At 39.4% G+C, this 18,501-nt stretch overlaps 1 protein-coding gene across 10 annotated transcripts in view; it reads right to left on the bottom strand.

The window, feature by feature from the left end:
- Nucleotides 1-1,847: 1,847 nt before the first annotated feature.
- Nucleotides 1,848-18,501, bottom strand: part of GNB1L (G protein subunit beta 1 like) — a 62,795-nt gene continuing 46,141 nt past the window's right edge. For all 10 annotated transcript variants that reach the window (XM_084539014.1, XM_084539010.1, XM_084539007.1 and 7 more), the window contains 4 exons: nucleotides 16,343-16,505; nucleotides 12,446-12,544; nucleotides 7,457-7,672; nucleotides 1,848-2,590 (listed from right to left, as the gene is read on the bottom strand). In XM_084539014.1, coding sequence (XP_084395140.1) covers nucleotides 2,324-2,590; nucleotides 7,457-7,672; nucleotides 12,446-12,544; nucleotides 16,343-16,505 — 745 coding nt within the window. In that variant the 3' untranslated portion in view covers nucleotides 1,848-2,323. The remainder of the gene's footprint in view (nucleotides 2,591-7,456; nucleotides 7,673-12,445; nucleotides 12,545-16,342; nucleotides 16,506-18,501) is intronic.

Raw genomic sequence — 18,501 nt, 5'->3', positions numbered from 1 at the left:
TTGACAGTAGTATCAGGGCACAGGCTTTCATCATCCCTCACAGCAAGGTTGTTGATAAAAGGGTGCAGCGATTCCACAGGTGAGAGCAGCAGGGAAAGTGCTCTCCTGAGCAGATGGGGACTTGTGTTCTAACACATCTCATGTGATTTATTTATAATCTAAGTAGCAAGGAGACTAAAACTTGGGTGCTTACCACTGGGCTACACGCTGTTAAGAATTGTGAAATCATTCTCATACAGCATAATTGAACTGCGTTCAGTATACAGAGCATGCCCCAAATGGAAGAGGCAGCAGTCTGAAGGCTGCCTGACAGGCTTCATGTGCAGTGCGCTACAACGTGGGACAGCTGAAAGGAGCTCTTTGCAAACACACTATGACAGGTCCCTGCACAACACATGGCAATATTTTCTGTAGTTATATATTCTGTGTATGCATATAAGTATCCTATTATATCTATATGTAGTTATACGCTTAGATTCTGACCAACTTTAAGAAGGGACAGGTGGGGGTGGAAAAAAAAAAAACAAAAACCAACAAAAACCAGGTTTCTTCCTGCAGCAGGTTTGTGGAGAAGGCCCGTGTCTGGTTCCGTCAGGCTGCTAGCCTGGAGACGCCTGTGTAATGTAGGCACCCCCTCCTTTCTGCAGGAGGTGGGCGATTGTGGAGACAGAGCCCTTATCATCCACACAACTGTGTCTGGTAGAAGTAATGAACACCAGCACCTCCATTTGACTCAGGTCACTCAAACTTAGGCTTTAGCTTTCAATTATAGTGTGATCCTCCATGCAGCTACTTAATAGTAAAGAAATAATCAAAGAAACAAATTATTTGAAGTGTCATCAAACTACAAAAGGTGTAAGGCCAAGTTTTATTTAGAAAAGCCTGGTAACAGTATGCTGTTTCTGTGTTGTAATAGCAAGAACATCAGGCTTGGTGCCTAAGACTTTTAGTTCAACCTTCTGCCTGCAACTCACAGCTGGATAGCAGATCCAGACCTTAATTTGCGTGTGTGTTTTCCGTGAAATAATTTCTGAAATCTTTTGATGTTGCTGTTCGCTACAATTCTTGTGACTTTTTCTTTGATGTCCAACCCTGTACAGAGGCAGATAAAAAATGTTTCCAATAAAATATCAACAGTGCACAGCCTGGACACAAGACACTCCAGTTTGTAAAACTGTGTTTTAGTCTCTAGAATACCTCCTTTTAAAATAATGCCTTTAACAAATTGGCACTTGCTTAATTGCTTCAGTTGGACAGTTGCAACTGCAACTTTGTGATTGAATGCAACAGTAAGCTATCCCTGAACAGACTGTCATATGTCTAGTATGTTTTGAAAGACTGCTAATGCTTCATGATTCAGAAAACCTTCTTCATGAATGAATTTCAGTTTCCATGGCTGTAGAGATGACAAGTTAATGGATCCATTTGCACAGTGTGGATAAGGATTTATCCATGAAATTCCCCTAAATGCTAATGTGAGTTGTGTAGCTGAATCCCAGACTTGCCATGCTGAAACTTACCCCTAACTCTCCAAGGAGAAGGCGCTAATTGGATTGCTGAGTTTAAATCCTTCAGCTAGTCAGTCTATGGAAAGGATTTAGCACTGGCTCTGTAAAAGGCTTTACATAGCTTTGCAGTGCAGTGCAGGGGAAGTTTTTTTTTTTTTCCTTTTCTTCTCGTGATTAATTGTGAGGCTTGAGGTGACAGGAGACATAATGAAATTCATAAATGCCAAAGGCCGTCCCTAGTCACATTCCTGGCTGTTGGTTTAAGTTAGAAACTGACAGAAGTGTGAACAAATCAAGGTTGTTCTGATAGCCTTTCAGTTACAGGGAAGAAAAAGTAACTGACAATGAGAAACCACTGGAGGTGGTTTAATGGGTATAAATTCTCACAAAAGTGATATTTTACAGTGATTCAGATTCTCAGATACATAAATGACTTACAAACAGACATATTCTGCCCCCACAGCTGTCTGAGAGATTCCAGTCTTTTTTCCAGAAATTGGCACAAGTTATTTAAGCAACCTGCCAAAGAAAAGCTGTTGCAAAACCTGTAGCAGAACTTAAAGTGGCTTGTCCTGTGTCTTTGTTCAAGACTGGCCTTGTTCCACTTGTTATAATTTTTTTAAAAAAATCAACTCCCCTCTCTGGGAAACAAAACTTGCCACATGAACAAGCAGCATAAAAATTAATCTAGCAGTTTCCAGGGACTCTCACTTTAGTCTGGAAATACATTCTACTACTTCCCCACATCCAGGTTTGAATTACAGAGATTTTCTTCACCAATCTTACTCTCCTAGTCCCTGATAGCGCAGACCAGGTCATGTCTGCGTATATATTGACCAGATACTGATGCGGTGATCTTTTGAACCAGCTGCCAGCAGTCTCTCACTGGGGTTTTTGTGATCCGAGAAGGACACACAATGGACAGTTGCCGTGTGGTAGTCCAGCACCGCTAAGGGTTTCATTTTTTTCCAGCCGAAGACCCTGATGCGATGATCCCACCCTGCTGTTGCTAAAATCTTCTTGTCTGGACGAATGGTGATATCAGATATGCCAGCGTTGACAAGCCTGTGTGTTGTGTGAACCTGTGTGAGAAAGTTATAGATGAGCTCTCTTTGTTTAAAACCAACAGAAAACAACCTTCTGGGACTTTCGAAGGCAGAGTACCCACCCATATACACACTGGTATCATGCAGGTAGTAGGGGCTTTTCACCACATGGTGGACAATGTGTTAGTGAGAACAATTAACTTAACTTGAGCCTATCTATCTCCAGCACCATTCCCTAAAAACAGAAACATCCCTTTTCTGTTTTTGATTTATATCACATTTAAAGCTGTTCATGTTTGGTCACAAGTGAAGCTCTGAGTTAAGGGTGTGAGTTTGAGAACTGGACCACGCAGCTTTGCCTTTCCAGGTATTCTTGCATGAGCTGCCATGTTCAGAGCTATGGCCGTGTGTTTCCCCTGCTTTTGCAGTATTCCTATGCTGAGATTCTGAGCTGACGTTTAAACTACCTGCTACTTATTTCTACTACTGTGGCCCCTCACAAAAGCCTCAATAAGCTGTGGTAGCATTTACCACAGTCTTGAGAAAGGAATGCTTCCAGGAATTATATTACAGTGTCAGGAAATCTGTAGTTCTAGTACTGCTTCCCCAGAGACTTTTATTTACACCAAATTCCAAGAAGGGGATTATGAACAAGTTATTGATTTCAATCCTGGAAGCCTTTTGTTACTGTTTGGAGACTACTGGGGCACAAGCTTTTGAGGGGCATGATTAAACTGGAGGGCATTTAGCTTCCTTCTTGAGGCACTGGGCACAGGACTTAGCCCTTGAAAAGAAAAGTTTCACTTCACTGTCATGAGCATCCCCTAAAGCACAGGAAAAACTCCATATACTACAATTTTGCTGTTCTCACCTCAGATAACTTACATTAGTCAGCAGTCTCTGAAACACATGCAGTGTAATGCATCACACTGTGTGGGGGTTGAAGTGGCCTAGCTTTGTCAGAGTGTGGATGACACCTTTTGACTGTATGCTGATCTTAATGTGCTGTTATTTATAAGCACAACTTAAGATTACAATTGGCAATGACACATTAATGCTGCCAACTACTAAAGACTGAATGTGTAACTATCTTGTACCAAAGCTTAATGTAATTCCATTCACGTTTTAATACACTGCATGCTGTCTGCTGTTTTCCTGGGGAGAGAAGGGATGGAAAAACACATTTTTGTCTGAGTAACTTTCCCCCATGATGGACGTTCCATGCCGCATAGTTAGTACACGATTCTACAGAATACATTAATTGTAGACTCTGTTAACTATAATATTGAATCTGGAAAACTGAAGACTCCAGAAACATATGTCAAAGTTGGTTTCAGATGCAGCTGAAAAGATCTCAGAATCTTTCAGGTACAAAGCTATAAGCAGTTATTTTTCAACTATAGAACGACTCAAACAGCAAGAGATGTGCAAATTCAATAAGAAAAAAAGGCTAAATGAAACTTGACATGCTTCTTGCCTGCTCCAAACACCCCTATTTTAAACACAACCTGACAAATGTGTCTTCAACCAGTTCAAAACAGGGGACAGCAAATTATGCTGAAATCTGATGAGCAGAAGAAGGCTGCATGAGGGCTGGGGTGGGGGGTAGGGGTAGAGGGGAGGGTTGTTACTGTAGAACTTGTGCTTTTTGCTGGTGTGTATTTTCTTCCAAACTCCCCAGTTATGGTATCGCAGCATGGCTTCGGTAGGATTTTTGTTGGCATATGTGCACTGGCAAGCAGAGTATCTGTTACATCACCAGCCTGTCAGATGGAAGGAAGATGGGCCTTACTCTGTAACTGAGATTGTTAGCTAATGGCTATAGCCAATCCTGGGTGTGGTGCTTCCCATCATTACTGTCAATTTGGGCAAGATCCATACAGCAAAATCAGGACAACTGGGAGAAATTGCATGTCATCAGCATGCTACAACTTGAAAATGAAGCCTATAATGGTAATGCCTTTTGGCTACGGAACATGAGGGAACAGTGGGCATTTGTGCATGATTTGCAGCTACAGGAGGTGAGAGACGAAAACAAAGCAGAACAACTTGCTCAAGATACTTGCACCCAGGTGAAATCCTATTGCCAGGATTTGGCCATCCAGTCAGTAACAGCCAAATACTGCATGTAGTCAAATGCATACCGACACTGTTTCCTAACCAGAAAACCAACTTATAATTAAGCAAACAAAGGAAAGAGCAGGTGACCTGCTTTCAGGCAGTCATGAACAAAGATGCTTACATCTACCAGCAGATACATTAAGAAATTTTGACATGCTGAAGCCAACAGATAGCTACCTTGCCTTCCTTCCTTAACACATGCCATCTATTATTTTTCTTCTTTATATCTCTCTCCTACACCCGAATCATATCTTTAAGCCCTACTCTTCATAGAAAAATAGCTGACAGAGCAGCAACTTCAGCTTTAGCATTGGAGGGAAAAACCTCAGCAACCCAACCAACAGAACTTGGGTACTTCTTATTTACATAAATTTCTTTCTTATATGTATATAAAAAGTTGCTTCCGTGATTACCAGATTTCTTAGTTCTCCTTTGTTTATTCACCTGCAGAAGCTGTTTACCTCCTATGTTCTTCTACCACAAATATCATCACTTAATTATACTATCTCAGCCAAATCAGAAAGCTCATAACCAATCCAGTCATTTGCTGACAGTGATGATTTCAGCAATTTTCTTGTAGAAGACAATACACCAGCCTTTCCCCATAGCGATAAACTATGAAGTTACCTTCATCATCTATTCATTGACACACTGGAACATTGCCACTGAAAACAGAGCTGAAGTACCATCATTGCGTCATTATTTCTCCAACGGCAGATAGCTATGCACCACGTTTACTTATTAAAACCTTTTAGAATAAAAATAATGTGCCACTGACTGGCTTTCCAACATCTACCATTACCTAAGGTAACTGGAATGCCAGAAAAAAAAATCCCCATCTGGTTTATATTATTAATGCAATAGTGGAGGAAAAAAAAAAAAAACTTAATCTATGTCCTTGACAATCTCTAGTGCTCATATGAAAAATGCATTTTATTAGGGAATTCACACTACGCATGAAGCACAGAGACATTACTTATGGTTTGTATACTTGGCATTTAAATTTATTCTGAGAAATGTGACTGGCTTTCAGTGTGATGTGCTGAAGATGTAAGTGACTCTGCATGTCCTGGGAACGGGAACACCCTGTGGAAAACAGTAACTGGAATATTTCAGGTGAACAACTTTTTTTCCCAGGAGTCATACCTGTACCGCTGCATTACACTTCACTCATAACTGTGATGTGCTCTGAAGAACAGTATTTTCTTTGAATTTAGGAAAGTGCTATGCTATAACTAATATGAAGGAACAGCTTCCTTTCCAACACAGTGTTGGGAGCCTTAAGGCTATCATGGTGTCCGATTTCTGACACCACAGCCATAGGAAACTCGTCACAGTACTGAGTTTCTTAGCAGCTCACCTTCCTCCTCCTTCCCTGAGCTATGGCCTCCACATGCAGGTGGGTGCCAATACAAAACCAAACTGTGACAATTGTGTACTGTTCTCGTTAAACTCTTCTTTATCACATTTGCTTAGAACTGCTCTAATAAATTCAGAGGCCAGAGTCCCTTTTTCACTTCATGGCTTATTGCATGGTAAAGTTCAGACTTTCTCTTCAGGACCTGGTGAACACTTTGTCCTCCAAACTTCATCTTGCATACACCATTCATACACCATGTACTGGGGTCCTACTGGCAGACTGAGCCCTAAGTGCTAGTTCTCTGGTGATACCTAGCAGACCATATGCCATCACAGTGTCCCATAGGTGATGTGTCATTGTCAGTTGCCCACGAACTTGCATTTTTTCATGTAACTCTGTTCAGAAAATGGCATTAACTAAACCCACTACCTAAAAAAAAAAAATCCCCAAAAGCTGCAAGCTGTAATTCTTTTTCTTCCATGAATTGGTACATCCAGTAGCTCTCTTTTTGAGAGTGATACAAGGACACACAGGGGCTGTGCTCCATGTCTTCTTCACTGTGTTATGGGGACAACTGACACTTAAAATAAAAATTAAAGCACTCAGCAGTAAAGGGGCTATGGATAGGCCATTTTCACTTTCATGAACCTTTATTTACACAATTCATTTCCACACCTAGTTAAAACCTACTTAACCCCTTGGCACTGTTGGAACACTTGCTAAAGTTGTCTAGATTAAGTGATATTTATTGCCATTCACTAGCATATTCTGAACTGGTGATTATGAGACCTACTTCTGAACCAGCTATTCCAGGTATGTGTAGCTGCAACATAAACTGATATATCCAATTAACTAATTTTCCCTGTCCCTGGCTAGGGCTCTGCAAGTGCAAAAGGAAGCTAGTTGCCTAAACCTCATTCCCTCTTGGTGCTAGCTGGGCTATGCCTCTTCTTTTTGTTTGTGAAGTATTTAATGGAATATTTCTGTCTTTCCCACAGCAGAAGGAAAGCTCTATCCATTCAAGCAGAACCTTTGAAAAAGCAATCCTTTGTTTCTCATTTTTATAAGTCATTTATAATGTTCAGGGCATTCTGAGAGCTGGATACTACTAACATGATAAATGAAGATACAGAGGCAATGCCTTGAGTAATGCTAGGCCTGTGTGCCTGTTGCAACTTTGGTAAAACCAGAAACATGTGAGAGAGGGTTGGTGAGTTTTTTTTGTGTGTTTCTTTTTTTTTTTTTAAAATCCTCACCATCTTTTGCTAAGTCTAGTCACATAGCACAAGCATTCTAACCAGTCTGTGATTAATTAGCCAGAGATCTGCAACAACTCTTCTTCATGACTAAATATTTTTTCAGTCTATCAAACTGTTAGTGCAAAGTGGGATAAATGACACTAGAGGGCCAATGATGCTGACCTGGAGGTTCTGTTGCTCATTGAGGCTCCAGATGCTAAGCACCCTTTCAGATGAGCCCGAGATCCCCTTGGCCTTCTCTGAGTCAAAGTCAAGGCTCATCACTGGTTCCTGGTGGCAAAAAAGTTGGCTCAACACTTTTCCCATTGACAAATTCCAAAGGACCACTGATCCGTCTTCATAGCCAGCCAGAAGCAACGGTTGGGAACCACAGTTGATCTGATAAAGAGAAAAGTAAAACTGGTTGAAAAGTGAATAGTATGTTAAGAAAATTATCACCCCCGACTAGGTTTTAGTTCAAGCACCAAGAAAATAAATGAAAATGCCAACTGGTATAGATGTGAAAAGTTTAGAAGCCTGAATATTAATGCTACCATTAATGACAAATCGTGGGGGTCCATCTGTGTTTTTACAAAAAGTGTTACCAGGTAACTGCTAACATGCACATATGGCACCTGTATCTAAGTATAAACTTATATATTTGATATACATACTATGTATCTAACTTACATACATATATACACACATACAGAAAATAACTGAAAAGCCAAATTATTGCCATCTATATCACCTGAAAAAACACTGCCTGAAGTCTTCAGAAGCGTTCTTCATGGCCTAAACTGCACTTGCGCTCCTTAAAAAAAAATTACTTATGCATCAAGTAATGATGCTCTTAAGTACATTTTATTTTATTTTATATATATATATATAAAATATATATATATATATAGCTATACAAAACTGCATGGACATTGCAAGAAGTGCCATGCTTGAAGAGTCCAGTTTCACACTGACAAGGGTAGGGTTACACATATGGCTCATTTACGCAAGTGCACGGCCGTGCTTAAAGGTAAACACTGATCAGTTCTTCAGGAATCTCTGGGTGAGTCACCAAGGGGTTAACAGGCGCCCAAGTCCCACTGTAACCAATTGAAAGCTATTTTGATTAATGATGTCACAGGCCAAAGGGCATGGCACCCTGGGCAGACACCTAATTTATTTAAGCCTCTGAAATAACTCAAAGAAGGGAACATTACTGGATTACATGTCACACTTAAGGAAAATATTCATCATTGCTCCAGCCAAAAGACTAATGACCCTGTAAGCAGTAACTGGTTATGTGAGTGAAGATGCAAATCTCTAATGAAAAGAAACTAAAAAATAGGCATCTGTTAATACCAGTTATTTCTTTAACAGGAGAAAACCCACCAAAATAGACACTGGGATTACAACTACCTCTTGCAGGGACATCTTAACCTAAGAATTGCATCCAATAGCTTATTCAGTTATTTCCAAACCCTACAGGGTTCCATTATTTGGTATTCAATTCAAAATAAAGTTAAAGGACGTTTAGAAAACTTATTTTTTACTAGCATCATGTTATTGAATGGCATGACACAAACCTGGACTAGCCAAAGGCGCACCATCTCCATTAATGGTCCAGACCATTCTCCCACTGGTTATTATTTGTTCTAGGGGCAGTTAAACTAACAAGAGATGGGTGGTCCAGGTAATATGACTGCTGAGTAAAAGCCTGATGTTCTTTCTCAGATTTATTCAACCCGAAGAAGTGTTTGAACAGGGAATGTATCTCACTGTGTGGGGAACAAAATTGCTCCTTAAAATGAAGAACCCAAGGTAAAAATCTACATCTTTCTAAGCAGGTCTGCTCACACCTTGAATCCTGCACGAGCTCATCTGTTACTTGAAGGTCGCTTTTCCTTTGAAATGGCTGGGACTGCGCTTTGGCTAGAAAGGCCCTCAGAGGTCTTTCATAATACCCAGAAGTGGACACTAACTTTCCGTCAAAATAATGTAACATCAGAGCAATGAATATGTCTCTAATATATGTGACTTAAAATGTTAAATCATCAGCTATTTTGGATGGAGAGGTTGTTTTTTTTTTTTTTTTTTTTTTTTTTTAATGTTGGGGAATTGTATTTTTAAAATCTCAATTAAACAAACATTCCAGATTTTTTTTCATACTTACTAAAGATTAAAACCTTCAAAGCAAGAAAGTATTTCATAGGTACTTCAATTAAGTTTAAAAAAGCCCCAGATTGGGCAGAAAACCAAAAAAACAATTATTTGTACTCTTTCTATGAGCACCTTACCCCTCCAGGGCCCTGGGGCTCTGCAGAAGGTAGAGCTTTCGTTTTCCAATGAAACAGGATATGGATGGGCAGGGTTGGGTCTTCTGCCTCAATTAAAATGGGGTGGCCATTTTTTGTAGATACTCATAACCCAGCAGCCCTCATTAAGACAAGAGTGACAGGTGAGTGCTCAAGCACCATGGCAAATGCACGGCAAAATCATTTTTTTCTGCTGTGGGCATCTTAGCTTAGATTTGAAAAGCAGTAATATGTAGGTGAGATGTAAGATTGGTCTATCTTGAAAACAAAGTACTGTTTTCTGTGAAATCAAGGCCTTCCACAATTCTCCTTCTTGATTTGTCCAAACTACATGAAATGTATAATATTTTAATGAATACATATACTTGAACTTAAACAGTAACAGCTATTGAAGGATCATGGAAGCTCTCAGACTGATGCCTGGGCTTACAAAGCAGTGGTTCACAACTGTCTATTTATTTCAGCTACTAGTAATGAACACATCTGGAGAAAAGTCTTCACCAGCCATGTTCTGGTTTCATTGGAAAATTTAAATTATAAATCATTGTTCTTCCTAAGCAGAATATTTTCTTGTTGCATTTGGATAACTGTCAAGGAAGGAAGAAAAGGTGATGTGCTGTCAGCTCAACAGGAATAATTGGTATAGTTTATATAAAGTAATAACTCTGCATTTCCAGTTTCTACATGCATTGTTCCTGTTGAATTATTTTGTTTGCACCATTACGCAACATGATGCCTTCCCCAAGGAGTGCAAAAAATTTAAGGGAAGACTATCCTTACTCCTGTAAATCCTACCCCACCCAATTAGTAATAGCAGGAAGGTGTAAAGCTGAAGGGATGATGTATTTAAGAATATGAACCTTCACAAGGGAAAAAAAATTGAATGAACTAATACATTTAAGGACAGACCTAGTAAAATAAGAGGGAAAAAAATGTTTACAAGCAACAAAATAAACTGCTGCCAGCTTCTTAACTGCTTAGAGAAGGCTTAATCCACAAGTCTAACATAAGCTGCAGCTTCATTCCACTCTATAGTAAAGTTTGTAATTCAAGCTGTTGCTAGTAAGGTGCATTGTTTCCCTGATACATAGATCTTTTCTATTGGCATGCAGAAAACTATGATGATACACATGGCTGTAGTCCCCAAGCTCATGTTGGACAACAACCCTAAGTATACTTACTTCAGACCATTATGTGGCTTTCTCTGTGTCAGCCTCTGTTTCAACTTGTTAATTTACTGTGCCATAAGCAACATCAAATAGTCTCTTAGGCAACGTATTGCCCATAAATGATGGGCTGGGGAGTGCTCATCTCCTGGGTATGTCTATATTGCCCAATGCAGCAACATAGAAAGAAATCCTGAACTGCTTATATTCAGGAAGGGGAGCAGCTGGGTTAGCTGCTTTTATAGTTTCACCGAAGTGAAACCACAAAACAGAACACAGAGCATCACTTTGGTGTACCACATGTAATCATTTGCCCTTAAAAGTATCCTCCTCCCCCATGCTTTTAAACTGAGTTGCACATATTTGTAAAAGAACAAATACAGCTGTGAGACTGTAGGGGATTATCTGTCCTTGCCTGTTGCAGTCTAGGAAGTTGTGGTGACTTCCCAAAGCCAGAATCTGCATGAAGTAAATTACCCCTCATAATTCCCAGTCCTCTGCTTTATCCCCACTAGCAACAAAATTAAAAACTAACTAAATAAGACTCTCCACCTGCTCTGCTTCCTAGAGGAATAGCAATGTTACTGCTCACAGAAAAGATGGAAGACAGAGGACTTCTTATACAGGCTACAAAATCTTCTACACTGAGTATTTCCTCAGTTATCTTCATCTTATTAAAACATGTCCAGGAAACAGCCACATTTATTGCAGAGAGTACTGAACACTGATTGCCTTTTTAGAATAAACAGCTTTCTGTTTAATAAAAGCCTAATCACTCTATTTCATTTGCCTTTTTTTTTTTTTTTTTCTTGCTAATTACACCATGGGACCTGAACTGTGGCCTCTCCTATTTTTGCCTGAAGTCAGCAACTGAATTCCTCTGGACTTCACTCAGTTCCAGGGCTCTGAGTGAAGACACTAATGCCTCAAATTCACAACTGATTTGTACTTTCTTCAGCTGAGACCAATACAAATCTTCAGACAAACCTGCAGGAGTCAGCTCAAATGATACTGCAGACCTGTGGTATGTGGTCAGGAGTTAAAATAGGGAATCAGCTTTGCAACCAATTCTTTCAAGATTTAAAGCCAATCACAAACTCCTTCCTCCCTCTACTGCCACCTTCTTGTATTACTTGCCTTTCACTACTGTCGCCCCATAAATATTATTTGCTAAATGCTCTGCAAATGCTTTTTGTTTTTTTTCATTAACTGTTTTCATTTACCTTTTTGTCCAAAGCCAATACAACCATAAATATTTGTTCCTACTGTATGCCTGTAATAGAAATGTTCATAGAGTGCTTCCTTATCCTGAGGGCACTGAAGTGAATGTAACCTACCATTAAAATCACTGTTTTTAAGTAACCCAATCATTTCTCATCATTCTTAATACAGCGAGAAACCATATCAAACAACTGGGTTTAGTAAGTCACTCATTTTCTTCTTGATTGATGCAAAAACTGTATCTATCCTAAGGATATAAAGCTTTCCCTGAGTATTTGCAAATCTTCCATTAAGGCTTGGAAAGCTCTGAAAGTTACATTAAGGATGTTCACAAATCTTTCCCCCCTTTAATAGTATAATTACTTGATTGGTTTGATAATAAATCAAAATCCAAGTGAAGAAAGATTCATGTGCTTCATATAAAATGAATCACAGGGAAAACATTTCACAATTAGCAGGCACTCTTGCCTTACCTGCCATAACTTCAGACACATGGGCATGCCCAACTTGGCACCCGCCTCTGGCTTCAAGGTACAGACTGATGTCTTGGATGGCAGCTCCAAAACCTGAACCTGACATCAGGAAAACAAGAGAATTTGGTCAGGCTCCAGGTCAAAATTCTGCTGCTAAAAACACAAGTCTTTTAAGGTGATTAAGGCTAGTGTAAGCGCTTCCAGTAAAAACTGTCTGGAGGAAACTGGGGAATACATGCTAAGCTGGACCGGTAGGGGAATCTACAGCTATCTAAATAAACGCATTGTTTAATGAAAGACCAGACAGAACTGCTAGAACGCATCCTCATCTTCTGCTCTTCTGTTTTTGTCTGTATTTTACAGTCTTCTTCACATAGACTGGATGATACTGTGCACACAATACATAATATTGCAGACTGCTTAATCTGAAAACACTACCCTGCTTCTTCTCCCTTTCCTCTTTTTCCATCTTTGTTGCTAAGTTTTTTGTTACATTCAGTTGTGGACATTTCCATTATCTCCTCTGTTGTGGCATGGTAACACAGAGCTTGTGTGGATATATAGCCACTATTTATCTACCTATCTAGGATGGAGTTTTTTATTTACTGGCTAAATGCATGAGCAAAATATCAAAATTTAAACCCCAGAATCATCTGCTAATGCAAGCTGGAGCACTGATGGCATACAGGTATTTTACTACAATATTGTCTGACCCTGCTTTGAATAAGAATACAGTCAGACAATACTGTATTTAACACCTGCTCTGTCTACATAGCAGCCTCTACTTTTGCTTGTGCTGATGGTAATGAATTATGGCTCTGTCTTCTTTTCTTTTTTTAAAACATGGGGCAAGAAGTCCTTACTCTGCCAAGGAAGTAGCTCATTTCCACCTCAGGATGATGGCAGGCAAGATCAGGGGAGTCTGCCTTTGCAATTTGGCACTGGAAGGTTTTGAGTCTCTTAACAGACACAAAAGTGTCTCTGGACTGACTCTTGAGCCTGGAACTATGGAGAAAGGTAAGTTCTTAGTTATCAAAAACTTGCTTTGAGGAACATTTTGTTTCATATTGCTCTTTCTCAGATGCTTCCTTTATCACTCAGGTGATGTTTTATTTTAATTAACCAAACAATGGTCTACATTATCTCATAAAAATAAAGGACTTCAAATATTTGATAAATCCAGCATCACCAGCCATCCTGGGCTATTTCAGAATGTGCAAAGGCCCAATAGTGCTGTTGAACAGCCCCAGTCATGCGAATTTCCTTAAGCATCTGAGATGAGGTATTACACAAATATGGCTCCTCTGGGAGTCATCAATCAAGACCACGGCAGCTGCAATGGCTTTCCAATCCTATACCTTTAGTTCAAAGCTTGCCAGAACATCTTCCTATTTCTAGAGGTTGTCAGCTAGCCTGCCAAAAGCCAGCTGCACTCTAGGACTGCAAGTCGACAATGTACTAAACACAATATACAGAACACTTTCTAAAGCCAGTTAGCAATGGAGAAGGAAATCATTCTCCAGATTTGAGGGATGAGGACTACAGCACAGAGCCATCCAATGTGTAGACCAAACCTATTAAAAGACCAAAGTTTTATCACCTGGGAATTCTGGTTCTCTGGAGCTATGCTCTTAACAAAAGATTCTTTTCTCTTGGCAACTTTCTTGCTAGCAATGTAACGACCAAGTTAGCTATTACAGGAAATGGGCTATGAATACGAAGATGACCCGCTCTCATCTCGTGTCTTTCATCACTGGCTCTCCAAAGGGCATTGCTTGCTAGATCACAAGAAAACCAAAACTGTAACTTTTATTTAATACGGAAGGGTAAACACTGGGATAAATGCACTTCTGCAGGTTAAAAATAAAAAAGCCATTCCTTTGCTTTATCTTGATTCAAAAGGGAAAAACTAGTACAAGGTCTACAGTTGGGCTTCAAAGGACAAAGAAAAACACAAAGATGAGAAAAGTTTTTTGCAAAAGGCAGTCAGGCATGAGCTGCCTGTGCTAGATTGACAGTTCCAGAGATTGTCTGCATTAGAGGCAACTGAGCCTTAGAAATAAATACTATTTCATATATTTTGACAACTGTAACCTAAAACTTGAAGTTCTGTGTTTATATTGGTTTTGCTTAATAGGAGAAAGATTTTCCTTTGCCTGAGGTTAATAGTGTTCCTGGGTGGCTAAAACTGGCCACAAGGAAACACACCCTTTTTCTTTTTCACATTAATAAAGCTTTTAACATGTTTCTGGCAAATTGGCAAGAAAAGTGCGTGTAACTCATAATTGGTGATTTAAATGCAATCATGAACAAATAAATGCCTGTTCAGATCTCATTATTTATGGACTGAACCTGCTTTAAGACAAAATTACTCTTCTTTGGGCACCAGCCAAACATAAACACTTATTAAGTCTTAATTTTAATCATAAGCTGCAAATGTACTGTGTCTCACACAGTGCTGCCTATTTGGAAGCACTATATATTATGGGAGTACGCGAATTTATTGAAACCTGACACAGTTCTAATGTAAAGGTTCATACACAAAGTGGGATTCTTTTACTTCAGGAGACAGCAAATCATTATCAGTTTGCAGGACCCAAGCGAACAAATGAAAATAAAACAGAGATGAGCTGTAAGAGACATTGGGGTAAAACATCTCTTTGGATTAGATGACTACTTAATTCTTCATGAACAGAACGTGTGTACTCTTTGCCTGACACAAATGCTTCTCCACCTGATACAAGAGTGCACTTTTCAATTTTGCTAAAGTTAAATATTATTGAACACTTCTGTAAAATGGAGGTAGTTCCTTGTTTGATCAGAACAATATATGGGCCTTTGAGTAGTTTTATTTACAGATACAGTGGTTGTTTTTATGGGCTTACTTGGTTCTGTAAAATGCTGAGCATCCTGGCTGTGTTCCAACAAAGTACTTAAATATATGGTTAGCTTCTGAACAATAAAAAGTTCTTATTTTCTTGCAATACAGGCATCATTCCCACATAGTACTTAGTATATAGAAAGTGTAACTTTCAGTTTCAAGCTATGCATCTTAGGGTCCAGAAAAGCTCGTGACTTTTTATATTCACAGACAGCTTGCAATAAATTACAATATTTTTCTTATTTATTTATGCCACTTCTTCATCTTATTTTTTGTATTTTTGGTATTTTGATGTCAAGCATCTGAATTATTTTGTTTTTGCAGAATGTCCTTAAATAATAATTCAAAGAAAACAAAAAATACAATTTCTACAAAACAGAAGTGGAAGCTGCCAATAAAGCTGTCAGTCAATGATGGTGTGATAATGGGTATTAGATGTGGACTTATCCAGTAGGAACTGAAATGAACCCTACAATTATTTCAAACCATGCAAACCTCTGGCCGCTAATAGTAATTCAACTATTTCCAGCCAAAGTACCAGTTAAAGAATTAGCCTGAGGTGAAAGACCACGTATCACATTACAAATCACCTGTACCTCCGCTTCTCTCACCAGACACGACTCTCAGCTAGAGATGGAAGATGAGTACCGCCATCTGATGACAGACTTTCTGACCATTAGTTCCCCAGAAGGACTGTTTTCCCCTTTAACAGCATTCAGCAGCAGCACCAGAGGAGTTTTCAAAACTCATGCACATGAAAGACCAGCAGCAGCTGCAAATACTTAAATGTCAGACAAAACTTGGGGTGGTATCCTTGTTATTGGAGCGTGAGTTGTATAATTCAGTCATCTTCCTGGCAGGTACTAGTGATTAGAACCCCTGAAGGTTCCTTGTGCTGTCCTCTCTTGAGCAGAGTATTTGAAAGCAGTGATGAACTTTCTGAACTTTCTTCAGAACTTTCCGATTTAAGAAACAAAAGCAATCTCCCAAGCACCAGAAAAAGAAGTATTTCCTACCTCGTCCAGGGCTTTGGCTGCCATGGCCATTAGCCAACGTCCCTGTGCCACCTTTAACAGAGAACATCTGCAGAATCCCACATTCTCCGTGAAGACAGAATCCGTCACTGAAGCCCGTCCCTCTGCCAAGTCCCACAGGCAGATCTTCTGGTCACGACCCTGGCTTTTACAATAAAACAAGTTGTTCTGTGAGCAGCAGGACTGAGAAAACTTGGCTTTCTGTAGGTTGGTATCTCAAAGTTGGGTGTTCAACATGTAGTAAGGGCTGAGCTTAGTATGGCTTCTGCAGGTCTATTAATAGGGTCTTTCATGAAATGTGTGCTAACTCGGTGTCACTGAGACTCTACACTTCTACTGGCTGCAAAACGGGACAGTAGGTATTAAAGTTTTTAAAGCAGGAGGGAGGACCTGAGTCAGTCAGATACATGGCAGTCACAGTTAGCCATGTTTCCTTACAAAGAGACACTTGATCAAACACAGTTATGCTATATGCGCAAATATTTATCATTTTTAATGATTATTTGAATATTTACATTATACTTACATTTTAACATTGATTAGAACTAATTTAAAGGGAATCAAAAGTATCTACAGAATAGCACATTTAATATTCTTTCACTCTAGCAATGAAATGGAATTATCAGGCATGTTGATAGCTGAAAGACAAATAGCAAGAAAGACCACAAAGGTAAATGAAAAGCAACAGCCATTCAGTGGTCAACTTCCACAGCCATAGGGAGGGCAGAGAAGACTGCTGTAACTGTCTGTGAGGAGAGGGACTGGCAAGCAGCAGGAATTAAACAATAAAACACTGCAGCTGAAACATCCAAAAAAGAAAAAACAGTGGCTGCAGCGGCACCACTGATGTACGAGTGCAGCCCAGTCAAGCACAGGCTCTCGTGGACCCCTCTCCATGCCACAGAAAAGTCCATGGGTTGGTCCCAAGCAGTAAAGCCAAAGACACCACTTAAAGGGTGCAGCATCAGTTGCTACATATTTATGTGATTCCACTTCTCTGGAACAAATTACCACTTTGGAGAAGCTCTGGTTTTCCCAGTTCACAGACTACAGTAGCACAGGATGCCTGTCCTTGTGTCATCACCTGGGACAAAGAGTCATCAAAAATCCCTCATCTATTTCTTCTTTTAATTAGCAGTATCACTTGACAGAAGTATGTAACCAAAACAGGGGTAGATGCGAATCTGACCAATTAGGGCTTCTTCAACATCAGTACAGGAACTCCCATCTGCTGCTCAGTTGAGTGACAAACTGAAAACATTTCAGGTACTGGGCATACAAACAATGTGGTACTGCAAGAAATTGTGGTAATTTAGTTTTAGAACAGAGTAACAAAAAATACAGCTAAGTACTGTCCTAGAATTGCACTGCAATGTGAACTGTTATAAATATACACCAAAAATAGAGGTAATGAAAAACTATAATTATACAAACAATGCTCATTCACTAGGATTTTATGGGGGAGAGTGTTGATAATTGTACTTAAGTAGATAAATATAAATGCTAATGAGTTCCACTGTATATTATAAGAGATGTCTTCTCTAGATAAACATGTCAGAACACCTCCCAGTCATACAGACGCTTTGGCATCCACTCTGCTCTAGATCACCTGTCTAATCCAAAGTACACAAATCTTCCCAACCTTCCCTCACTAAATGAGAACGCAAGACATTTTGCAACACAGGCATGCAACTCAGCGTTCTTGCTCATTTTCCACCATTCTACCTCTGGTTCTTCTCTTCCTTCCCTACTTTTTCTCCCTCTCTCCTCTACTTATAAACTGTATCAAATTTGATACTCCCTGAGAACCAGTTGTGAAGCACTTAACTTCATATCCAAGTTCATTTCCTGTACCCAGAGACCTCACATGATCTCAGTACAAGGATGCTACGGACCCAATGAAACTACAATGAAAAAGGATAGAATTAATTTCTTTATGATACAGATGTAGCCACATACTACATCTAAAGAAATCAATTGTATATTTTCTTCCACCTTTGGTTCTTCATCTTTTCTGGATTTTTGTATTTCTGTACATTTTCTGTATGTGTCGAACAGACTCCAGAAATGAGAAATTGCTTTTTTTTTTTTTATAACTCAGGTACATAACAGAAGCAAGAATAATTTCCACTGTTTTTTGC

The sequence above is a fragment of the Aythya ferina genome (assembly GCF_964211825.1).
Source record: "Aythya ferina genome assembly, chromosome: 17".
NCBI lineage: Eukaryota > Metazoa > Chordata > Aves > Anseriformes > Anatidae > Aythya > Aythya ferina.
This window is presented reverse-complemented; position numbering and strand designations above follow the sequence as displayed.